The sequence below is a fragment of the Microcaecilia unicolor genome, chromosome 11, assembly GCF_901765095.1.
Source record: "Microcaecilia unicolor chromosome 11, aMicUni1.1, whole genome shotgun sequence".
Taxonomy (NCBI): Eukaryota; Metazoa; Chordata; class Amphibia; order Gymnophiona; family Siphonopidae; genus Microcaecilia; species Microcaecilia unicolor.
Genome location: NC_044041.1, coordinates 74,259,311 through 74,285,282, shown reverse-complemented (window position 1 = coordinate 74,285,282; position 25,972 = coordinate 74,259,311). Strand labels below are relative to the sequence as shown.

The window sequence follows — 25,972 nt, the reverse complement described above, 5'->3', positions numbered from 1 at the left end:
TTCAAACAGCCTGTATGTGTGAACCATTAAATTTTTTTTTGGCTGCCTATATTATTTTGTCCTCTAGTTCTGCACAAGGTGGCAGACCTGGCCCATAGATTCAGGACTGCCTCTGGTGTCTGGTGTAGCATGGCAGAGATGTGTGTGTATCAGGGAGAAAGGAGGGAGGGCAGGAGGAGAGGATACTAAGGATTTTACCACTGCAGCACTCTGCAGCTCTTACCAACCACAGAGCAGGACGGAGTCTGCATTGGCTTTTTCTCTTATCCCATCTGCATACAGAATTAAACCCAGTCAGCTGAGTCTGTCCTTGCAGCCCTATATCCAGCACTCCATAATTATTGAGGAAACAGGAATTTTAAACACACACACACACACACACACACACACATTCATGATTCTTTTTAAATGTCAAACACTGCAACAAAACAAGCAAAAGTCCACTTAAAGGTCACAATGCAGAAAACACAAAATCCTGCCATGATAAACCACAGCAAAGGAATGTACTGATGTGTTCCTGCCCCCCCCCCCCCACACACACACACACTCCATCCCAGACCCAACACACACTTTAAATATTGTATCCCATGTAACCACACAAAAGTACTTTATTGGGGGAAGGGGGAAGCAAAATTATTAGAAGTGTAGCTCCTGTGTAAATGGAGAGAAGGCATTATGAGACCACATCTGGTATAGCACCCAGTGCAACACTGCAGATACACAATGCTGCCCTTGGAGATCTATCAAACATATGACTCACACACACAGCTCTCCCATGTCATTCTTCCATTCCATGTCTGTCATTTTTGGTCTGTATCTTTCACCAAAACTACATAGAACAGAAAATCAATCAGCTAAGTTTCTTTCAGCCATGTATGCAGTTCGTGAAAGACCTTGAGTCAAAAGTATTCAAAATCAAGGCAAGCCATCCTTAACTTCTCCAACACTGAAGCAAGAACTTGCTGATGGGATATAACTATAAGGGGAGACTTCTGTGGGCTTTCAAGATCCAGAATTACTATACAATTCTTGATTCAAGAAACCTCTGTCCTATGGTATGTGTTACCAAAGAAATGCAGAAAGTTACAGGAATGGAAAGAATTTCAAGCTATCTTGAAAAACAGGAAAAGGAAGAATTCTGAACTCTTCTTTTCTCTGTACTGCATATATATATATATATATATACATGGTGTAATAAAACTTTAAGACTGTTTAGTTATAGTTGAAGTTGCCCAAATGCACAAGTATTATTTATTGCATTTGTATCCCACATTCCCCCACCTATTTGCAGGCTCAATGTGGCTTACATAGATTTATTGACATTGTCATATTAGGATATCAGATACAGTTAGTCATGTGTAACGATCAAGGAAGGGCAGAGGGAAGAAGGAAGGGAGTGAGTAGGATAGTTATAGAAGGTGGGCTTTCATAATTGAGTGGGTTGGTGAGGTGACTTAGTGAGGTTATAGGTTCTCATTGTAGGCCTTGTTGAAGAGGAATGTTTTCAGAGATTTTCGAAAGATAGTTGTTTCGTTGATTGCTTTCAAGTCTTTGCGTAATGCGTTCCATAACTGCGTGTTCATGTACGAGAAGGTAGTAAAAGTTGCAGATACTATTTACAGCATTTCTTTACAAAGCTGTACAAATTAGTGATTTATTTGTTGCATTTGTACCCCACATTTTCCCACCTATTTCCAGGCTCAATGTGGCTTACATAGTACCGTCAAAGACGTTTGCCCAGTCGGTGGATAACAAATACAAAGTTGTATAGTGATTGTATGAGGTATAAGTGGAGGGTCGGAATGGATGAAGATTGCGTGATGTCCTGTTCGATCATAGTCATGCTGTGTTGGTAGGTGAAGAGGGTTACGTGGGGTCATTGGGGTAGACCTTTTTGAAGAGGTCGGTTTTTAGTGATTTCCGGAAGTTCAAGTGGTCGTGGATTGTTTTCACAGCTTTTGGGAGCCCATTCCATAGTTGTGCGCTTATGTAGGAGAAGCCAGATGCGTAAGTTGATTTGTATTTCAGACCTTTGCAATTTGGGTAGTGTCGGTTTAGGTAGGATCTTGATGATCTGACTTTGTTTCTTATTGGTAAGTCTATGAGGTCTGTCATGTATTCTGGGACTACGCCGTGCATGATTTTGTGGACTAAAGGTGCAGATTTTGAAGATGATCCGTTCTTTGATTGGGAGCCAATGCAACTTTTCTCAGAGAGGTTTGGCACTTTCGAAGTGTGTTTTGCTGAATATCAGCTTGGCTGCTGTATTTTAGTTACAACAAGTTCCTGCTTGTAAAGGGAGGAGAAAACTGAAGGAGACAAACAGAATTTATAGCTGCAGGAGGAGGAGGAGGAAACCAATATTCCCGTTCAGTCCCTTTATTTCATTTCATACAAGTATTCAACTCAGACCTTTCCAGTAGTAGTTCAAGGTGAGTTATATTAATTCAGATGCAGTAGGATTTGTTTAAAAGCCTCTCAGGACAATGCTAGGAAACTTTCTTTGCCTGATAATTTGTGCACTTGTTACCGAACTGATTGAAGGGGAACGTTTTCAATGACGTGGTGTCCTCTTATACAGATAAAAATAGAATTAACCCGTCTAAGTCAACCTAAAATGATGCGTGCCCTTTCATAATGCGCATTTTTAACGGGTCCACATGTATGTACACAGTCTTTGCAAGCTTTGGTTTATTTTTTGTTAAATAAGCACGTGTTCGTTTATCCCCATAGATAAACAGCTATGGCTGGGAATGCGCGCCTACATTGGCAGATAGGTGCCCCAAAGTAGAAATTGCACGATATGGATTAAAAATTCTAAAATCAGGTCCCTGGTTCTGTTTTTCACCCCCACAGATTTTGCTGTTGTCTGTCTCGGATCGTGAGGACTCTCAGCGGCTCCCCAGTCCCGTCTGCCATCTCTTGGCAGTGCGGGAGGGGCCGTGCAGCAGAGAATTAAAGGCAGCAGCGCCGCCGGCCCAGCCTCAGCCTTTTGCTTCCTGTCTTTGTGCCTTCTCTCGGGCTCCTGCGGCTCCCGGAGCCCCGCACAGCGCCGCAGGATGCCCGAGACCGGCCCGAATGGCCAGAGGCAGAGGCCAGCCCAAGCGGACGGGGAGAGGCAGCAGGAGGCCCCTGCCGGAGTCCTGGGTAGGTGACGGGGCAAGCAAAGATGGGATGCTGTGCCACACATACAGTTCTGGCACACATGCAGTGGGGTGGGGGAGGGGAGGCAGGGGATGCCGCTGTGCCAGGGCAGTGCATGTGCAAGAGGTGCTGGAGAAAACAAAGAGAATGATGTGCCAGTGCAGCCTGTGTGAAGGAGGTGCTGAGCACATATATTGAAGGGAGAAGAGGCAGGTAGAGGGGATGCTGTGCCAGGGCAGCGTATGTGCAGGACGTGCGGGATAAACACTGGGAGAGCAAGGTCGATGATGTGCCAAATCCAGATTCACACTTGGGGGGGGGAGGGGTAGATAGAGGATGCTGTGCCAGGGCAGTGCATACACGGGGGGGGGGGGGGGGGGGGGGGGGGGTGCTGAAAGGAGAAGAGTGAAGTAGAGGATGCTGGACCAGGGAAGTGCACTTGTAGGACATGTTGGATAAACATGGGAGAGGCAAAGGATGCTGTGTCAAATCCAGATCCAGACAAAGATGGGGGATGGGCAGATAGGGATGTTGTGCCAGTGCAATGCATACGCATGGGTGTGGTAGGGGATGCTGTGCCAGGACAGTTCATACCCAGGGGTGCTGGATACACGTACTGAGACTGGAGGTGCCAGGTACACACAGTGGGGTAGGAGGTGCTGAGCTAGGGTAACCGGGGCATTCTGGAGGAGTGGGAGATAGGGAATGGAATAGACTGTGCCAGAGCACAGTTGGGGAAGACAGGAAGGGGCAGCCAGAGGACACTGTACTGGACAAGGGTAAGGGTGGCAAGGGATGCTGTGCCATGGATTTGGCCAGGGTAATGTGTTACACAAGGGCAAGTGGGGCACTGTTCTAAGTCTTAGACACACACACACACACACACACACACACACAGGGGGGCAGTAGGACGTTCTGTACTATGTTTTCATTCTTAGTGCCCTGAATAACTTTATGCGTCCAACACGTCTAAGTCTGAACTCTGAGCCCAGGTGAGGAACATGAGTCAGGTCACTTACACAGTGTTGAGTTCACGTTTCTCATTCATTACATAGCTGACGGATGGATCCTTTTAAAGGGTACATTTGTTCGTCACTAGGGGGTTTCATATGGTCCTGCCACATAACGGGGAGGGAAACCATATTTCTTTTGTAAGTTTCTCATTTTGGTCTGATTCGGAAGTCCTTGGGCACAGACAAGGCAAAGTCCATCTGATTGGTGGACACCGGTCTAGGGGAGTGGTGGTAAAATGTGTTCTAGGGCTGGGAGTGCTAGCAGGCACTTTCATTTTCTTACAGTTACACTTTTTAGTTTATTAATCTTGAATACAAATAGAAATAACACCCCATGTTTGTATGTGATTTCAGCACACGGATTTATGAGAAAGAGAAATTATTTATTTTGTCAACTGCAAATATCTAGATATGTGTGCATGCAAATATTGTATTTGTCAGAGGGTTGACCATGGGATGTACTGATGGATAGAGGTACATTTAAAATATGAAGTTTGTGCTTAGTCTTTGGGGTGCTGCATCTTAAGACGGATGAGTGGCCTAATTTTCCTGTCTTGCGGATATCAATCAGCTCAGTCCACATGGGACGTGTAATTTGTTCTGTCCTGGTGCTGGAGAATGGGGGTGATCGGTACTAAAGCATTTTCACTGGGAGGAATGAGCAGTAGGATGGAAAGAGGATTCTGCAGTCCCAGTGACCTTACTGCTGCTAGCCAAGGTTAGCCGGAGGGACTCACATGGTCCTATGGGGCTGATGAGAGTGTCAGAAGAAAGGAAAGGGAAAACCAATTCCAATTTGGATTTCTGTGTGAGGAAATCTACATGACTAAAGGATATAGGTCCTGTCCTGTGGAAGCCAAGATTTATTCAGTGGTCAGCATTTGGCATATATATATGTAAACAGACATCTTTATGTTCATAATAGAGCTTAATGTGAGTTTATTCAGAACATTCTTGTGTGACTGAAAAGCAGGGCCGCCAAGGGGGGGGGGGCAAAATTCCCCAGGCCTGGGCCTCCAAGGGGGCCCCGGCGCCGGGGTCTCTCTCTCTCCTACCAGGACCCGAGTGATCATCTCCCGACAGGAGCAGGAGAGAGAAAACTCCGGGGCCGCAGCTGGGGAGGACCCGGAAGAGCACCTCCAGTGCTATTCTTCTGCCCAGTTGAGCGGTGGCTTTTCCTCTTAGGACACATGCTCGGTTTTGAAACCGAGCATGCCCTGAGAGAAAAAGCAGCCGCAGGGGCAGGCAATCGGCAGAAGAGCAGCACTGGAGGAAAATGTCTTCTGCTGGCAGGACCTAGGGATCCCCGCCAGCCAACAAGGTATTTTGGCAGCGATCTGGGGGGGAGGGCAGCGGCGATGATTGTGGGGGAGGGCAGCCGTGATCCTTTGGGGGGCAGTGGTGGCGGTCCTGCTCCAGGCCTGGCGGCAGTGGCAGCCCTGCCCTGGGCCCGGTTCAGTCTCTCGGTAGCCCTGGTGAAAAGATAGTTAATGACTGGGCAGACAGTGTTGGGATTTATTGTGTCGATGACCATGTTCCTTCCTGTAACTCCTGACCTGGAAGAAAGAACCCCTTGACTTAACACCCAACCACTATGTATTCTTTATGCACCTATCAGAGCGCTATTATCCTGCCGAACATTGATTGGATTTCACAGCTCCTTGTGCCTCATTGTCATGAGGATAATCAAGTGATATGTGAGATAAATCATGTGGTTATGAAGTTCATTCTCCAAAGTATTTACATGCAAGAAGGTTCCTATCCACTGAAGCTTCCCTCCCTCTACCCCAGCCCACTGGGAAAAATTCCTTTTTGAATAAGGATCTTGTTTGAAACAATTAGAGATTAAATGATTGCTGAAGGATGCACAGAGCGTGGTGAGAATGGAATTGGGGAATCTGGGTCTGGAGCTTTCCACATTCTAAAACAGATACACACTCTTACACATACTCACTACACAGTTACACAATGTATATTCATAGATAAGGACTGTTGGGCCCAGTCTGCCTGGTTTTGACTCCCATCCAGGCAAAATTTGCAGCCTTCACTGTTCTAGTTGTGGCTGCTGAATAAGGTTATTGGGGGAGAGGGGGAAGAGGAATCCTATTCTTATTTAACCTTGTGAGGGTGCTGCAGGGCAGGAGTCAGGTGCGCTGGCAGAGCTGTGTGTGAGGATCTCAGTACTGGAATAGCAGGGAGTGTTGCAGGGCAGGAGTGAGGTGCACTGGCAGAGCTGCAGGAGCTCTGGTAGGGAGGTCTGAGTACTGGACTATGAAAGATGCTGCAGAACAGAATTAACATGGGCTTTGTGCAGTTCATACCCTGCTTATAAAAAGGCTGAATAAGCTTAAAATGCAGGCTTGAGAATGTGTCTTCAGAGGGGAAGGGCATTGTCAGTGTCCTTCTCTCCACCCATACACATTCTCAGACACCTCCAGATGGCCTGTTATGGGGCAGGATTCCTATGTCTATAGCTGCCCTGAAATTCCTCTTTCTTCTCTCCCTGAAGCCTGGATACTCTCCCAGCCTGCAACAGCCCAACAGGTACAAGACACGACAGCACTCAGATTTAAAGAGCTGACAGAAATTAATACTCCCATGTTCTCACCCTGCTCATGGCAACTCCGATAACTGAGCCACTTGGCAGCTGATATTCATGCCTGGCAGTATTAGCTATGCCAGGGAAACAAGGAGGGGCCAGATTATTCTGGTGTGTGGGCTATCTGCGACTGGCACTGAATAAAAATGGGTTATTGTTTGGTTGAAGATGGCTATTGCCCTCATGTGGTTCGAAGGATTTAAGCGACCTTTTATGGAAAAGGAACAGATCGAGAGTGGGGTCCTTGAATATCAACATTGGTAAAGGCCAGGCCTGTAATGGTGCCCTGCTTTGAGATGCACACTCTTGCCAAGGGTTCAGAGCTCTTCCAGGTTTATTGGAGATCTGATTTAATGTGCAGGCAAGCTGCAGCTTAGCTCCAATCATTTTCATAAATGACTTTGAAACCAGCTCCAAATGCAATCTACGGTGGATTATACTAACCCTTTTTCTGTTCTGGAACTCCAAATTGAGGGATTAAGGTTGTCACTTCTCTAGCATTTCAGTAGCCTCTCATTTCCCCTGGAATCATCCTAGAGTTTCTGGATACTGCTGTCCCCGCTCCCTGAGGTTTCCCATTCCTAGCTGTGCCTGTGTGGCCAATCTAAAGTGTACAAAAACCTGTTTGTTGCATGGACTGTGCACATGATTAGCTCCACACCCACATCTGGCCCGGAATGAAGAGAGAGATTTTCCAGTGAACAAGACTAGAGGTCATCATTTTTCCAGTGGTTTGAAAAGGCTGTGTGCAGGAATCTGACTTCTTAAAGCAGCATCAGCACCAGTGCGATAGCTTGCCTAGATTCTGACTTTATGCTATCCTTGGTGGTCTGGTTTGAGGTCACCTCTCTTTTTTATTCTAGTTCTAAAACATATTTTAGCACTTTGTAAATGGAATAAGAGGTGTGCACTGTTTTAATTACTGCCAGATTCACTTGCTAAACTCTCCTGAACTAAACTGGCTTTGAAACGAGTCATGTTGTGTTCCTGCTTTCCATGCACCATTGAGCTGTCTGTGTGGGAGTTTATTTATTTATAAAATGTATAACCTGCACCAGCAGTTTGCAAAGTAACATTCACAACAGCATCAACATATATAAAACAAACTCTTCAATAGTAACATTCACAAGGGTGTTGCTCTGATCTTCTTATATTCACAGTGGTGGGAGATGAGTGAAATCGAGGAACTTTGAGAATTGTTAAGCTCCAGCTTGGGAGCTAATCAGAAATTTAAAAAAATGAGCTTCTTGGGGGTTTTGTTTGCTTTCACTGTCATCTGAAGAGGGTCTTTCCAACACCTCTAGTGACATGGAGCCCTTCATGTCTGACCTGTAATGAGAGGCTGTCTGGTATCAGAACTGTAGTGATGTTAAACCTCTCATTACTATTATACCACATTGCTTATGGAAGGGAGTTTGTCATCTCCAGAGTGGACAGAAAGAGCCATCGGCAATTCTGTAACTTGGCACCAAGATATAGTTGCCATAATGGGGCGACCTAGCGCCAAATTCTATAAGGGTACTTAAGCTGTTATCGAATACTAGTGCAAAGCTGTGTTCGTGCACCACAAGTTAGATGCTTCTACATATGACAAGTCAATGGCTGGTGTAAGCTGGCATATTTAAGGAACGGAGGAGTAGCCTAATGGTTAGTGTAGCAGCCTGAGCACCAGGGGAATTGGGTTCAATTCCCACATCAGCTCCTTGTGACTCTGGGCAAGTTACTTAACCCTCCACTGCCTCAGGTACAAAATAAGTATCTGTATATAATATAATTATAACCACAGAAAGGCAGTATATCAGATCCCATCCCCTTGGTAACACACTCGGCCCATCTGGCTTTCACCCACATGTACATCACTCCCTCCTCCCTTTGCAGTAGTGACATGCCAAACAACTGTGGTGTGTGCTTATAGGGTTGTTTTACCTAGCTGCGGGGAAAAGAGCCCTGCAATAGCAGCGGGGTCTGTTTTCCCCGCGCACCAGGGCCCTTTTTAGTGCAGCGGGTAAAAAGCTCTCAGACACACATGGCCAAACGGTAAGAGAACTCTTACTGCATGTCTGTGTGGCGAGGAGCCCTTACTGCCACCCATTAAGATGTCGATAAGGGCTCCCACATTAATCTGGTGGTAACACTGCCCAATTACCGCCGGATTATCACCACACAAGCCATTTCTGGTGGTTTTCTTTTTCCACTGGCAATGCCACACGCTCAGGGCGGGACTACCACTGGCGGCCGCTCTGTAAAAGGGCCCCATGTGTATAAATGTCAATTATTGGCACCTCTGGTATTCTGTATAAACTAGGCACTAAGTTATAGAATGAGGGGACAGTCACCCAGGGCAAAGGTTGCTTTCAGCAGGGATCCAAGGTATTTCAGACTTGTCTGATAAATTTAAGACTTACTGAGGAAGGCTCAAATTTCAGCTCTTTTTGGCAATACCAAGAGGGCATGAGGCAGGTGAGGGACCCCGACCCCTGAGGTGTTCCAGTGCAGAGGTTCAGCTAGAGAAATCATATGTTTCTCATAGCCACACTTTGACTCAGATCTATGTCTTTCACTGGGGTCACTGTTCTGCCTTCATAGTTACATGCATCAGAGAACATTTTAGCAACAGATCACTGATGACAATCAGCACAGTAGCACCCTCAATCATATCCTCAATTGAGGAGCTTTCAGAAACCCAGAATATATTTCTTCATAGGTGTGAAGTAAAACAAACAAACAACCCCCCCCCCCCCCCCCCCCCAGCCATCCTAGTGGTTTTGGTATCTTAACTTGGTGACTTATTACAGAAAGTTTTATGGCACTATGCCCTGCAATGGTGATCCTTCATTTCTCTCTTTGCAGTCTGGAATCTTCTGGTTTCTGTCCTGCATTCCTCAATCTCAGGATCGGCCACTCATACCCATTCTCAGACACTCTGCTGAAGTGCAGAATTGACTTGCTCTGTATAGAATCTCTGCCTCCAGGGCTCAGCCACTGTAACTGATAGGGGCTGAAAGACCATCACATGCCTGTTAGGTCACATAAACAACTTTCTTGGGCAGAAGCAGTGGGGGAGGGGAAGAGAGTTGCAGAGAAAATTTCTGATTAGCAAATTAAACTAAACAGGGAGACCCCCTCCAAGCTTGGGAAGCCCCTGTCGGGAGGGGGGGAGCATCTTCATTGCTTCTTCCCATTATGTAGTCTCCATGCTTAGCCCCACTGGAGCTATTTCTGTCCCCTTATGTACTGCTGGGACAATCAGTTATTATGCCAAGAGAGAGGATTTAAAAAAGAGGGGGCAAGGATCATAAGAAAATGTATGCACTTTATTCCAAAACAATAGGTGTCCTAGAAGTAAAAACAATAGGTGAGATGTGCAGCGCTGAGAATGCTGCTACTTGAAAAATAACATTTTTATATATTCACTACGTTAACAAAAGCAAAGCTAGCTCAGTACCTCGTTTTCTTGAGTTTTCATATTTACAGCATAGGATAAATCTAATGAATGTTTGCATTTGTAAAAATTGTATTAATTTGTAATTTTGAATTGTGCTTTTGTACTGTATTTTGTTTTAATGTACTTTATGATGTGTGTTCTGTGAGCTGCTTTGGGTTGGATTATGCATGACATAGCATAACATCTGATCAAATCATGCTTCTAACTCCAAACAGCTTTTCTGATTAGAATTCCAGAGTACAAATTACCTTACCAGGCCCAGTTCTCTGAAACATAAAGATGAAAGTGTCCCCTACTGATGACACCATGGCAGTGTTTAAGAGCCAGTTCAGATTGCAGAAGCAGGAATTATGTCATCAGTGATATGACAGGTTCTTGCACTGATAGCAGGGGAAGTCAGCACAAAACTCACCCTGCCCCTAGACGGGGACCAGAGCTTTAATGTCCAAAATCTGTAAAAGGGTGCAGTTTCTTGCTTTTAGCCCCTAGAAAACCCTCTGTTGTTGTCGTGATTGACTTTGCTTTTTCTTTAGAGATTTCTGAATATTTTTTTTTCTGGGGGATATATTTGCATGGTCCAGCTTATTATTCTCCAGAACCACTTTAAATCCTAAGGACGTTTCAGCACAATACAGCATAATCCAAGCAGACTTGGGAGTGACATCAGAAAATATTTCTTTGTGGAAAGGATAGTGGATTTATGGAACTGCTTCCTACTGAAGTCATGGAGACAAAATCAGAAAAGAGTTTAAAAAAACTTAGATATGGGGATCTGGTACAGTTCAAGAGGGGGAGGGCTCTGCAGTGCTGTATCTGGAGTGGTTCTTAGATTTGAGGACCTAGGGATACAGTCTAAGATGGGGTGAGGTCTCTGGTGCTGTACCTGGAGTGATTCTTAGCTTTGAGGACCTGGGGGTACAGTCTGAAAGGAGCATTCCTCACGGTGCTGTATTTGGAGGGAATTCTTAATTTTGAAATTCTGAGGCTACTGTCTGAAAGGTGCATTCTCTGTGATGCTGTATCTGGAGTGATTCTTAGATTTGAAATCCTGAGGGTCCAGTGAGATGGGCAGGCTCTGTGGTGTTGCACCAGGAATGGGTGGGGCTCATGGCCATGAGCTCATTTTATGCTATCCTAGTCTGTGTTTCTTATTTTAAGTCAACAAAGAACAACTGGCTTTACCCTCCCCCTCCTCTCTTCTGGGTCACCAGTTAGGGAAGGGTTGAACTTCTTATTCAATTTAATTTCCAATGACTGAGCAGCACTGTAACCAGCTGTTTTGCGAGGGCAGTGATATTGGAACCAATGGATTTCCCAATGATGAGGGTGGGGGAAGCTTGTTCCTTCCTGAGTACAGCCTTCCAGCTCTAGGCTTCCTGGTTTCTTCTCCTGCCTGATACACCCCCCTCCCCCAGCAAGGAGTGAGCTAAGGTGTTATCTCAAGTGTCACTATCCATTTATATCCAGGCTGGTTGGCAGTCTGCATACAAGCACGCACAAAATCTGTCTTGGTTTCTCTCTTTCTCTCGCTCCCTCTGTCCCTTTTTCTCCTTTTCCATCTCTCTTCCTCTCTGTCTCCATCCTAATCTTTCCTGTGGGTTTACTTCCAGATAAACTCTTTGGCAAGAGACTCCTCCAGGCTGGCCGTTACGTCATGTCTCACAAAGCCTGGATGAAGACGGTACCGACAGAAAACTGTGACGTACTAATGACATTCCCAGGTATGATTGGGGCCCGGCAGTCCCTTCTCCTCTTCATGTGTGTTCTCTGCAGTGAAGAGTTTCAAAGCACCATCATTGAAACTTCGATTTATTTTATTATGCTGCTCACATTAGCATGCAATATAGAATGAAATATATGCATATGACAGAACACGTGGTAAATCTTAAAATGTCCGAAACACATGAACCCCCCCCCCCCCCCACTTTCAACTGTCTAACCCTAAGGCTTTCTACTATCTGAAACAATATGCAATAAATGTTAGAAATTACTAGGTCATATCATTAAAGATCAAAGTCCTTTCTAAAATGCCATTTTTGTAGACTCCAGACATCTTGGAATAGCCATATTTTGTTAGATAACCACACTGTGTACAGGTTTACAACCCCTCACCTGAAATTCACACATAAGTTGAAGCAAGATTATTTTTGGGCGTGCAACAGATCTATGAAGGTAAAGGGTGAGGGTAAAAGGAGAGATGTGTAGGTGTGACCCAGAATGAAGGTGAGGGGAAGGGAGGTAGATAGCGATGTTGTCCAGAATGGAGAAAAGGCGGGATATGGTGCAAAGCAGTTATAGTAATTGACAACTTGTTTCACTTGCCTCTGATTGCTGCTACTTCTCTCTGTAGACTCCACAGATGATCACACGCTACTCTGGCTCCTGAATCGCATGCGGCTGGGGATTCCTGAGCTCATCATGCAGATCCGACAACACAAGAACACCAATGTCTATGCGTTCTTTGTCACAGCCACCTATGAGAAGTACGTTCAGCCCTGACACTTGTCCATACCCATATCTTGTCTCTCGCTTTCCTTTTTGTATTGGTTGGGATGCATCACCCTCTCCTACTAAATACATTTCATGAAATTATCTGTGCAAAATGCAGGGAGTAAGATGGTTTGGCAGAGTTGTAGAGTGAGGGTCTCAGTACTGGAACAGCAGGGACTATTGCATGGCAGGAGTGAAGTGTGTTTATGCCCCTTAAGGTACATTGCAGAGCAGGGCTGTCCCAACCATTAGCAAGACTAGGCAGTCACCTAGGGCATCAGCTTCTTGGAGGAGCCAAAAAGCAGTTGCAGTCATAGCAAAACAGTAGGTTCTGTCAATCACACAGACTCAAAGAACAATCAGCACCTATTTTAACCTGCATTTTTATAAGATTTTTGTGTCATGTTGAGTTTCATTATTAAAATCTGTGGGTGGGGGAAGGGCTGCAGACTAGGGGCCTGAAAGTAAATTTTTTTTTTTTTTGGGGGGGGGGGGGGGGGTGTTAAAAGGCTGAAGGTTTGCCTAGGATGCCCACTATGCTTCCACAGGCTTTACTGCAAGAAGTTTCAAGGATATATCTGTTAAAGGTGCTGGTCTGTTTTCATTGACAGTTTGCTGCGAGGCGCAGAGGAGATTGGGCTTCGGAAGCCAGTAAAAGCTGAGTTTGGAGGAGGGACCCGCAGTTTCTCATGTGAGGAAGATTACATTTATGAGAACATAGAGAATGAGCTACACTTCTTCACGTCTCAGGTGAGCATCTCCACAATGCTATATCTTGGTTGTCCATGCAAGAATAATACTGAGGTATCTTTAATAATGCCTAATTACATCACAGAGAACCTGTTTATCAATGCCTGGTGACATCACAAAACACCTGTGTTTATCAATTGGAGGATAGCTTTAACAATGCCTAATGACATCACAAAGCAGTTCAAATGTACACTCTATCCGGAAGAAAGTGAGCCCCCTAAATATTTTGCAATAACAACTTTGAACCTGCACCGAATTAATTAACACCCCTGTTTACTAAGCCACACTAGCGTCTGCCGTGCACTAAAGCTGACAGCCCATTCATTTTAAGTGGGCTGTGTCGGCATTGCTGTGCAGCTTAGTAAAGAGGAGGGCAAAATTTTACATGCACAAAGTGGCACCTGTCTGTGTCACCGATGTCAAATAACATAGGAATTCCTCGTCCCATTTAAGAGACGTTTAATGTTTACAAACTGCTCTCACAAATCTCAGTTTCCGAGATGACTTAATTACTTATTTACTCACTGACATCATCCATGATGTTCTGCATATTGATAAACAAACAAACTGTCAAAAGAAGATTGAGTTTTAATTAAGATACTTAGAGTTGAAAAAGGATACAGCGCTAAATGGTCAGATTTAAACATTTGGACTGTTCAGGTTGACATGAACTGTGCTAGAAATTCTTAATTTTTGGATGGTGTTATTTAAAACTAGTAAAAAAGGCCCGTTTCTGACACAAATGAAACGGGCGCTAGCAAGGTTTTCCTTGGAGTGTGTATGTTTGAGAGAGTGTGTGTGAGAGTGACTGTGTGAGAGAGAGAAAGAGAGAGTGAATGTGCGAGTGTGTGTGTGTGACAGAGTGAGACTGGGTGCGAGTGTGTCTGTGAGAGAGAGAGAGTGTGTGTGTGTGTGTGTGTGTGAGAATGAGAGTGTGTGCCAGGGGCTCCCCCTCCTCCCCCCTTCCTTCCCCTCTCCCTCCTCCCCCCTTCCTCCCCTCCCTTCCTTCCCTTCCCCCTCCCTTCCTCCCAGTTCCAGGGTCGTTCCCTCCCTCCCTCCCTCCAACTTTCAGGGTCGTTCCCTTCCTCCCTCCCTCCGACTTTCAGGGTTGTCCCCTCCATCCCTCTCTCCCTCCCTGCCTCTGACTTTCAGGGTCCCCCCTCCCTCCCTCCCTCCCTCCGACTTTCAGGTTCCCTCCTTCCGAGTGTCAGGGTCCCCCCCTCCCTCCGAGTTTCAGGGTCCCTCCCTCCCTTCCTTCCTCCAACTTTCAGGGTCCCTCCCTCCGAGTTTCAAGTTCCCTCCCTCCCAAGGAGTCATTGCGGCTGCCCACACATACTCCCATGGGGCCCGGAGGGGCAGCCGCGGCCTGCTTTCCTCCTCTTTTGCACCACTCCGACTCCTGAGGTGCGCCGTTCTGACTCCTGAGGTCCCCCCTCCCCTGCGCAGGAACGCGCGAGCACACCCGCGCACCGGTTCGGCACAGCAGCATGCTCTCCGAGGCTCTGCCCTCTTTGCTGATGCCCAAGGACGACTCCGACCTTTCTTTCCGTGCCATTGGTCGGGACGCTGACGGCTACTCCGCCCCTCAACGCTTCGGTTTCTTTCAAGCTTCGCCTCTGCCCCTGCGCCCTGCCCCTTTTGCCCCTCCTCCAGCTCTGGCGCTCTACGTGATGTCAGCCTCATCTACGGAGCCTAGCAGACCAACTGTGAAGAAAGCCATGGACACAGGCAGCAAGATAGAACGTTGGAGGTGAGAATTATTATATAGGATTTGACATCTCAGTAATGTTAAGGTGGATTTCTACAAAACCACACAACATTGCTTGAAATAGATGTCACTGTGCACGTACAATTTTAATTAATTCAGTGCAGGTTTGTGGTTGTTATTGTAAAATGTTTAGGGGGCTTACTTTTCTCCGGACAAAGTGTATAATGGGACTTCAGCATGATGGGTCTCGTAGTGATGCATTTTTTTGTCCGGATTCATAAAGTTTAGTGCCGCACGATGTCATATGGTAAATAAGTGACAGTGCAGCAATGACTCCTTGTTTCTGCACCTGTTGGTGAGAGAGATGGGTATTAAAGAGACCCCGGGAAAGTGTCCTGTTTCCCTCCCAGGAGTCTCAGTAGTTATGTCTTCTCTTAACACAACTGTTGTATTATTGCAGGAGCGGCAGCATATTATCAGATACTGGCTAGAAAACCTGCGAGCGAAACAAGGGGAAACCTTGCACAATATCCACTTCCTGGAGGGACAGCCGATCAGTGAGTCACATTTGTGCAGTACAGTGGCAGAAGAGGGAGGGCTTTGATTTAATGTTTAATTTATTACAGTTTTTTTCTACCAATCTGATATATTGGAGTGTATATGGCGCTGGAAAAATCGGCGCTGAAAAAAGCGCTATTCTATAAGCTGCACTTAAAGTTAGCCACGGTTTATAGAACAGCACTTACGCTTGAGAATCATGACTAACTTTAGGCGTGGTCATTTGCACCAACTGAAACAGTTCCCTTTCTCACCACTCTAGCTAATCCCCTCTCTCGCCATCCCACCACAATCTCACCTCTTTTCCAGATTCAACCACTCTCATCTACACTCCCCCCCCCCTCTTTCTCACCTCTTCCAGGATCATTCCTTCTCTCTCATCCCTCATTCCCAAGCTTACCCCCTTTTTCAACTACCACAACAGGTCCATTCCCCTCCCTCAAGAACTCCTCCCTCAGACTCATCGACTCTCAGAACGCCCCGGATCTCCTCCCCCAGACTCAGCCACTTTTCTAACTCTCCCTCCGCTCATGCTCATTCTTTCTCTCTCATCTCCCAAGTTCATTTGCTCTCTCTTCACCCGTTCTCACCCCCTCATCCACACTCATCCCTCCAAGCTTCTTCCCTGTCTCTATCCCCCCTGAATGACATTTCACCTCCTTCCCCAGCTCACCCTCCAACTAACCACCCCCTATTTTGTAGTGCAATAAGAAGAGTTGATGATGGTGAATGGGGATATTTTGGAGACAGGGGCTAGAGGGCAGGCCCACAGTGATTGGCAGTGAGGGCAGGAGGAGCTTTTCAGAGCTGGAGGCAGTTAGAGAAGGCGTGCAGAGCAGCTAGGGGAGCGAATCCATCCTACGGTGTGCCCTGCTCAAGCTTGTGTTGTGCAGACAAGCCTGAAGGCAGCATTTTAAAAAATTGTGGACGCAAGATGCTAAAGTCAAAGTGCATGAGATTCGCAGTATCATCAGCATGTGAATTTTGAAAATGCTGCCTGCATATGCATTCTTCTCTGCTCAGTCAAGCTTGAGTAGCGCACTCCACTCCATTGCCTGCCCCAAGCTGCAAGTCTGTCCCCACGGAACAGCTCCTTAAACATTGACAGCTCCAGCAAGAACAAGGAGGTTAAAAACAAAACAAAACAATCACTAGACCAAGGGGAATACAGACATGACAATGGAACCACTCTGCCCCTGTGAGTCATACTGGGGAAAGAGAAGACTGGGAACAGCAAAATGTTCTCACCATCTTTGAGCCATGGTATAGGGGGAAACAGAGAAAGCTCCAGGATTTTCTTGGGGTCTTCAGTGTTGGCTCTTCTGGTGTCTTGATTGCTGGTAGAGTTAGTAAAAGAGATGGCTATGCCAGGCAAGGCCAGTGTTAGATATGTCAAGGACTAGGGCAGAAACATAAAAGGGGCCTTAAAGCCCACTGTCAGGTTGTCAGGTTGTGTCTACTTCAGCTTGGAGCAGGTTGGGGGCCTTCTGTGGCATGGGGGCCCAGGGCAGCTGCCCTGGTTGCCACCCTCTAATGCCAGCCCTGGTGCCAGGAGGGTTCTTCAACAACATTGTCACCAACCTCTGACAGTGCTCGGGGAGCCAGATTAAAGAGCCTTGTGGGCCAGAAACAGTCTGAGGGTTTTATGACTCCCCTGCCCTGAACATACACTGTCTGCAGTAAAATGTAATAATTCAGTTAGTACTTGGGAAGAGGGGGGGTATGGGTATTGTTTTAGTATCTGATTTTAATTCTGTAGTTCCTGTTGTATGCACCAGTCTTAAATTTTGTATGTGGCTTAGAACCTAATATTAGAGATTGTGTGACTAACAAATATTGAGGACAGAATAGACTGTTCAGGTATTCTGACTTTGAGCCTTCTGCAGGATTAGTGTCAGTGGATCACCATCTTCCATGAAACATGTTTATCTAGGGCATTTGGCTATATGATATGAAACTATTCCTTTACACCTTTTCTCCTCCCCTGTCCACTTGCAGTTCCAGAACTGATGGCCCGAGGAGTGATCCATCAGGTCTTTCCCATCCACGAGCAGAGAATCCTGAATCGACTGATGAAGTCCTGGGTCCAGGCAATATGCGAGGCACAGCCCATAGGTACTGGTGCCCCCGGGCTCTCAGTAGTGTATGGCATTCCCAGGGTGGGGTTTGGAGGGGCATACGGTCTATCTAAGGACTACAGCACAGTTCTACAAGCAAGAGGGCGTTTTTCATCCCATCCCAATGCCTTATGGGAATTGTGGTCTTGTGTTTTTTGTAGCACAGATCTCAGAATGTACTTGTGGTGTCAGCAGCTGCTCTCCTGCTTCTGGCATACGTCTATATCTGGGTTTATCTAATGGTGGGTTTCTTACGTCCATAGCAGGATTTATTTCATAAATACCTGCCTCTCATTTGCCATAATAGAGCTGTAGCTGAGCCTTCTCCAAGGACAAGCAGGCAAAATATTCTCACATGTGGGTGACATTATCCACAGAGCCCGATGCGGACACTGCTGATTGTTTATTGGTTAAGATTATATTCAGCTTCTATCAGCATTCTAGAAGGGGTTCAAGGGCAAAGGTCAGACAGCTGCTATACTGTTCCAGAAAAGATCATTACCACATTAGGAATAAGGAATTCTTAAGCAATAAGCATGTTTATTTTCAGCCTACATCTGCGTTCTAAAATATGCAACTTAAAAGGTTGCGTAATTTTCGGTTTCTTTGTTCTTGTTAAAACATGTGTGTTCTTAGTGACATTTCTCAGCATCTGAACAGGACATTCATTACTTAAGCAAGCTTAAATTGTCAGCTCAGCAATGTCAGCAAACTGTAACTAGGTTAAATGTATCTGTCCTGCTGTGTCTTCAAATTATCTTGATTTTCACATTTTTAATGCTTAACTCTAGATATTCCCCTCTGAGCTGGGGGTCCAATTATTTTCATAATACATCCTTAATATCATCACTGCCATAGTGCACTGTCACTTTAAAACTTTAAGGCAGTGCCCCCACTGTGCATGTTGGGGTGCCTTTCCGCCTGACGTTCAAGCGTGGGACCAGCAGTCTATCATTTTCCGCGGATCAGAGAGGTTGGGTTTCTAATCTCAGCGCGTCAAACTTTGCCTTTTTGGTACCTTCCCTTTTTTGGGGATATTTTTTCTCATAATTCTTCTTTTCCATAGCATCCCTCCGACCAGCAGATGTAGATGCACAGAACTCCAGCACTGTAGGGAACAGTGCTGGAAAACACTGACTGAACAGTGAGTCAGAAATACCGATCGATGCTCAACGCTAACAGCATGCAAATTATATGCACGTTGTTAGTTGTGAGCATTGGTCGGTAAAGGGGTCCGAGCTTTCCTGACGAATTCCCACAAGAGCCCATAGGAATAAAATGGGACCTGCTGCAGATAACTCGAGCTAACCTTTAGTAAAAGACCCCTAAGGTAGACAATTATTGCCTGATTGCAAGCATACCATGGATGGCCAAGCTCTTAGAATTCCTGGTAAACGAACAGTTCCAGAATTTTGTAGAATCATTCAACATATTACATAAGCCACAACCTGGTTTTAGGACCTGACACAGTACAGAAACATTGCTTCTTGTCCTCACTACTAAAACAAGAGAGCTTCTAAGTAGAGTCGACAAGCCATACTATTACAGTTTGATATATCAGCAGCTTTTGATGCTGTAAACCACTCAATCCTTCTTTTTAAGTTAAATGAGATACCGTATTTTTCGGACTATAAGACGCACCGGACCATAAGACGCACCTAGGTTTTAGAGGAGGGAAATAGTAAAAATTTTTTTTTTCCTTTTTCCCTTCTCTAAAACCTAGGTGCTCCGGTGCGTCTTGTCCGAGTTCGGGATCGCCCTCCCCTACTCACGTCACGCGATGTTCCCTGGTGGTCTAGTGACGTCGGGGCAGGAAAGAGCCCCCTCTTTCCTGCCCAGCGCGCTGCTCTCCGTCCTCCTGTATGCTGCCTGACGGTCTCAGCGAGATTCAAAATGGCCGCCGAGATGTCAATTCTCGGCGGCCATTTTGAATCTCGCCGAGACCGTCAGGGAGCATACAGGAGGACGGAGAGCAGCGCGCTGGGCAGGAAAGAGGGGGCTCTTTCCTGCCCCGACGTCACTAGACCACCAGGGAACATCGCGTGACGTGAGTAGGGGAGGGCGATCCCGAACTCGGGGGGAGGGCGATCCCGAAATCGGGGGGAGGGCGATCCCGAAATCGGACCTCGCTACCTTCGGACTATAAGATGCACCCCCCATTTTCCTCCCAATTTTGGGGGAAAAAAAGTGCGTCTTATAGTCTGAAAAATACAGTAAGTGTTACTGGGAAAGTATTAGGCTGGTTTGAATTGTTTCTGAAGACTAGGTCCTACCCTGTGAAGGGCAAAGATGATAATTCATCTAGTTGGAGTCCTAGATGCGAGGTGCCATGGGGCTCACAGCTTTTGCCTTCTTTATTCATTGTGTATCCGAATTCTCGACTTATCAATTAGAAACACAATTGAATCTGCCAGAACGTACTTAACTCTTCACTTCCCAAGTTGTAAAAGCCTGAAGTATAAATCAACATACGCGTCAAGTTTCTCTTACATATGCACACAGCTCTGGAATTCTCTACCAAAACGCCTGAAATCTACAAATAATCATCTAGAATTCCGAAAAAAACTAAAACCTCACCTGTTCAAGAAAGCATACCCCATAGTATCTGACATAAACACCGAATAATGAAATATGGCATTTTAATCAGGAAATGAACAGTCAACCCCGACGCATGATCACACCCTAACATTTTGTCTGAATCACCCCAACCTATTTACTGATACTTCTTTACTGTACTTGTCACTGTAATAATATGCCTATACTGCATTTGTTCACACCGGAGTCTGTAACCACCTCTCCGGAACTATGTAAGCCACTTTGAGCCTACTAATAAGTGGGAAAAGGTGGGATACAACTGTAACAAATAAATAAATTACTTTTTAGGCAGTGAAATCTCTGTGTTATCCTAAGCAGATGATATTTTTCTTTTATGCCCAGTGTTGGAAAGTTAGTTCTGATAACACCTTAGATTCCACAAACGTTATATTTTTGTCATTGATAGTTGGGCTACAAAATATTTTTTGAAGTTGAATAAAGAAAAAATACTTTGGTTTGGAGATATTAACATAAATCCAGTGAGGTCGATAACACCGAACACATGAGAAATTCTAGAAGTAAAAGATCATTTGAGAGTATTAGGCATAATCCTAGATTGAGGCTTGCTCTTTGATAGGCAAATAAATCCTTTTAGCAAAAGATTTTTTTTATAAGCTCAGGCAAGTGAGGACAACTAGATCATGTCTGGAACAGGAGGATTTTGGTTCAGGCAGTCTTGCTGCCCCAATTGGACAACTATAATTCGTTGTACTTTGGATTACGAATAAGTTACATAACCGCCTACAGTTGCTGCAGAATACTGCTGTTAGGCTGGTCCGTTTTGATAGCGTATCGCCTTCTGTGCCTTCATTGTTTATCAATATGTCAACATATACATTTTAAGATAATCTGCTTAATTTTCAAATCAGTTTTTGGACTAAATTCGGAGGGGTTAGGAGAATTGCTTGTTTTTCCATCTTTTGGTAGAAATCTTTTTTTCTTTTTTTTTTTCGAGAATTTTGAAATTAGTTTTTTCTTCCTTGAAAAATGTTTGTTTTAAAACCATTGCCGAGAAATCCTTTCCTTTTTGGGGGGCAAGATTATGGAACACGCTACCGTTAGACTTGAGACAAATACCTCTTCTCTTTTAGGAAAATTTTGAAGACTTATCTATTTGATCAGTAAATTGGAATTTGCTAGTTTTTCTCCATTAGTCTTATACTTTAAATTGCTTTGTTACTTCTCTCTATTGTAGTTTTTTTTCTTGATAGGCTATTCTCTCTATTGTAGAGTTTTCTTGATATGTAAATCGCCGTGAATCCTTTTTGGAAAACAGGTGGTATATAGAATATTCCAATAGAATAGAACAGAATAGAACACAACAAGATGTGCTTGTACTGCTGAAGAGACAATCCAGTATTTGATAAAAGAATAAATAGTCAAAGACCTGATATAACCCATAGGTTAGAGGATGTTAGTTATGAGAGGAACGCTACACAGAAAAAAAATGATGCCTCTTATCTTTATATGATCTGTTCCACCTCCAAACATCTGGAGAAAACAGTGAATCCTTGAATGGGAAAAGCCACTGCATAGTTCTAGGATAAGCAGCATAAAATGTATTGTGCTGTTTTGGGATCTTGCTAGGTACTTGTGACCTGGATTGGCCACTGCTGGAAACAGGATGCTGGACTTGATGGACCTTTGGTCTGTCCCAGTATGGCAATATTTATGTACGTATGAGAAGGACGAAGAAGCCAGGCTACTAAATTCAAGGACTGAAGGTTTGAGTGCAGAATGTGGCCTTGATTCTGTGTGTTGAAAGCCTGCTGTTTCAGTAAGAAAAACTGGTGGATGAATAGCCAGTGTTGTGCAGTATTAGAAACCCTGACTGCTTGGGCCAGTATGATATGATGAAGATCATAAGAGCTGAATTCCATTGCTCCTCTTGTAAAGTTTAGGCTATGAAAGGTATAGGAAGGTATGCATACAGGAAGTCTTGACTCCAGGACATTTGGAAAGCATCAATTGCCGCTCTGTTCTGACTAGGTCATCCTGAGCAATACCCGAGATGTTTAATGATGTGTGAGAATATGAACAGGTCAAAAGTTGAGTATCCCCACTTGTGGAATAGGAAAGGTATAATTATGGCTTGATAAACTACTCATGAGGTTGAAGATTTCTGCTCAGCGATCAGCAAGAGTGTTGAGCAGCAGCAGGAGGTAAGACACTATGATGATGGAATTGAGGATGAGAAGAATTGTCCAAATGCGAATTTCTTCCTTGCACAATAGTTTGTAGCCCATACTCTCTTGCTTGTTGACATAATACATGGCAGTCTGATTGTTCATCTGTACGTGAATTATTTGGCTTGTCAAATTGTTGCGGAAAACACAAAGAGCTAGTTGAATGGCTCTCAGATGTAACAGATTGAAGTTTTGCACATGCTTTTTCACTGTCTCATTACCCCAGGACCCATGTCGTGTCAGATACGTCCTCCAGCCTTGTTCAGAAGCCTCTGTCAGTAGTAATATGGAAGAAGACAAAGGTTGAAAGGATGCTCCTACCATAAGATTTTCTTGGACAGCCCACCACCGAACTGATCATTTGAGGTGAAAAGTAATTGGTATCTTGGTTGTCAATGGCTGATTGAGATGTGACCACCAATCCTTTAGATGCTACTTCAACTGTGTCACATGAAACTTTGCTGGAGATAGAAGATGGAGTGTTCCCACCTTGTGGTCCAACAGACGGAGAAAGACTCTGGCCGTCAGAACATGCACAGCTAGAGTATGCGGTACGAATGAGATGTTAGTGCACATACTGTGGGATTAAAGCCAGTAGTTTACAAGCTTGTGTAAGGTTGCCTTTGAACCTCAGAAAGACTTTATTCTTGATTTTGCTGCACTGTGAAAAAACAGGACTCAGCCTTTCATTAATAAAGGAGATTTGTTTCACTTTCCCCATTTGTTTGGCTGTATTTTTCATGAGGGCCTCCTGCCCAACTTGGTTCATACAATCACAGAAACCTTCTAAACAGAAGTATTACCGTTTCAAGTGGAGAAGATTTTCCCTTTGGTGTACAGCCAGAGCACTCAACCCTGCTAAGTGCTCTCTTCCTACCCTTATGGAGTACCTCCTCTCTTCTGATTCTGGCCTCAAAACTAACTCAGTCAGAGTACACTTGAGTGCCATTAGCGCTTTCACTTTAGAATTGATTACAAGCCAATTTTTGTTCATCCCTTGATAGTTAGATTCATGAAAGGGTTATTTCATACCAAACCTCCTATCAAACCATCTCCGGTGGCATGGGATCTCAGTGTCATCCTCACAGTTCTCATAAAACCTCCATTTGAATCACTCAATTCCTATTCCCTGAAGTTCCTCACATACAAAGTATTGTTCTTAATAGTTCTTACTTCTGAAAGAAGAGCGAGCAAACTTCAAGCCCTTGTGACAGACTCACCTTACACCAGGTTCTACCACGACAGGGTTGTTCTTCGGACCCACACAAAATTTCTCCTTAAAGTGGTATCAGAATTCCACCTCAGTCAGTCCATTATACTCTCTTTCTTCTTCCCTAAACCACACACTCATCCTGGAGAAGCAGCACTACATACCTTAGATTGCAAACGTGGTCTATCGTATTATCCGGAGCATACAAAACCTCATAGGAAGGCCTCCCAGCTTTTTATATCCTTCAACCCTAACAGATTAGGGGTTCCCTTGGCTGGCTCCTACACATATGCTCAGGCTGAGCTGACCCTTTAAGGTCGTGTCACTACTCACAACGTAAGAGCCATGGTGGCTTCAGTAGCCCATTTCTGTTCTGCCTCCATTGAAGAAATTTGCAAGGCAGCAACGTGGTCTTCTATCCATAACTTCACTGCTCACTACTGTCTGGAGCAGAATTCTAGGCAGGATAGTCATTTTGGACAAGCAGGCCTGCAAAATCTTTTTACTACTTAAAAGTCAGTTCCATCCTCCAGCCCCTTGCTTGCCACCAAGCTCACTTTCTGCATATTTGCCAAGTTTCATTTATATTGTGAGCCTGGTAGCTAGTGAGTCCCACATGTGAGAATATTATGCCTGCTTGTCCTCGGAGAAAGCAAAGTTACTTACCTGTAGTAGGTGTTCTCCGAGGACAGCAGGCATATGTTCTCACATCCCTTCCATCTCCCCTTGGAGTTGTGTTCTTAGCTTTAGTATTGTACTGATGGTCCCACACTCGAGCATCGGGCGGGGGACACTGCCTTAAAGTTTTAAAGTGACAGAATCTGCACCAGGCTTCATGGATAATATCACCCACATGTGAGAATATATGTCTGCTGTCCTCTGAGAACATCTGCTACAGGTAAGTAACTTTGCTTTCTCCTCTCTCTTTCCCAGATGATATCTGTGGTTACTTTGGGGTGAAGATAGCCATGTATTTTGCATGGTTGGGATTCTACACATCTGCCATGGTGTATCCCGCTGTCTTTGGTTCTGTGCTCTGGTTCCTCACAGACTCTGATCAGGTAACAACACAGCTGGGGGACGGGTCTTAGATGAAGGCAAAAGTGGGGGGTTCTCACATGTGAGGGGGAGCCCATATAGCTGGTGTATGTCTGGGTTGGGGGAGGGGTGTTCACACAGTGAGCATGAGTGTGGAGTAGGACTCCCCCCCCTCAGGATTCCTGAAAGAGATTGAGGTGTATAGATTAGATATTTGGCACCTTTTGCACAAGACCCTCTGTTCTCACTAACAGTAGGGCATCTGAGGTTACAGGTTTAAAACAGCAAAAGGTTTTGCACTGATTTTCACTGGTATGTGAAAGTCTGTCACCTCTCAGCTAAAGTAAGACCTGGCAGGTGGAGTCAGGCCCTTCATTTTCTGGTCACCTTGAATGATCAGAAAGTACTGATGGAGTATTCATGGGGGAGGGGAACACTGTAATCACTAGGGCAGAGACATGAAGAAACTGGTCAGCCAGAGCCCTATTGATGTCCAGAAATCAATGTGCCTGTAATGTAGGGAGTCCAGACTGGTCATTGTCAGAGGAAGGATGCTGGTCTTAATGGGCCTTCGATCTGATGCAGACTTCCCCTGATTATGTTCATCCACATCCCTGATATCATTGCTATTTGTAATTGCCTACGATTAACAGATTATGTATACTTCTCATGTTTTAGACCTCTTGTCTAAGCAGCAGTTGACGTGAGAGAACCAGTGGGTTGTTCATCTCTGTTCTTTATTCCTGTCCCTCTCCCTGCAGACCAGCCGGGACATCTGCTGCGTGGTCTTTGCTCTCTTCAACGTGGTGTGGGCTTCATTATTCCTGGAAGGCTGGAAGCGCAGGGGGGCTGAGCTTGCCTACAAGTGGGGGACGCTGGACACCCCAGCAGAATCCATTGAGGAGCCACGGCCACAGTTTCGGGTCAGTGGGTGGCTGCCTGCTCTTGAGGGTGTTCAACATGCACCTGGAGACTGGTAACCAATGAGGGCTGGGGAGGAACAGTCTGGAAAAATCCACTATTCTATTCTACAGCACAGATGCAAAGAGAAACTTGTGTATTGATGCTGTCATAGAATCAATGAGCAGATGCCACTCTAGAAACCAGTACTGAATGTGT

General features: G+C 45.2%; 1 protein-coding gene across 2 annotated transcripts in view; it reads left to right on the top strand.

The window, feature by feature from the left end:
* Positions 1–3,021: 3,021 nt before the first annotated feature.
* ANO8 (anoctamin 8) overlaps positions 3,022–25,972 on the top strand; it is a 46,475-nt gene continuing 23,524 nt past the window's right edge. For both annotated transcript variants that reach the window (XM_030220045.1, XM_030220044.1), the window contains exons 1-8: positions 3,022–3,147; positions 11,812–11,922; positions 12,552–12,684; positions 13,303–13,441; positions 15,610–15,706; positions 17,706–17,822; positions 24,749–24,876; positions 25,615–25,776. In XM_030220045.1, coding sequence (XP_030075905.1) covers positions 3,060–3,147; positions 11,812–11,922; positions 12,552–12,684; positions 13,303–13,441; positions 15,610–15,706; positions 17,706–17,822; positions 24,749–24,876; positions 25,615–25,776 — 975 coding nt within the window. In that variant the 5' untranslated portion in view covers positions 3,022–3,059. The remainder of the gene's footprint in view (positions 3,148–11,811; positions 11,923–12,551; positions 12,685–13,302; positions 13,442–15,609; positions 15,707–17,705; positions 17,823–24,748; positions 24,877–25,614; positions 25,777–25,972) is intronic.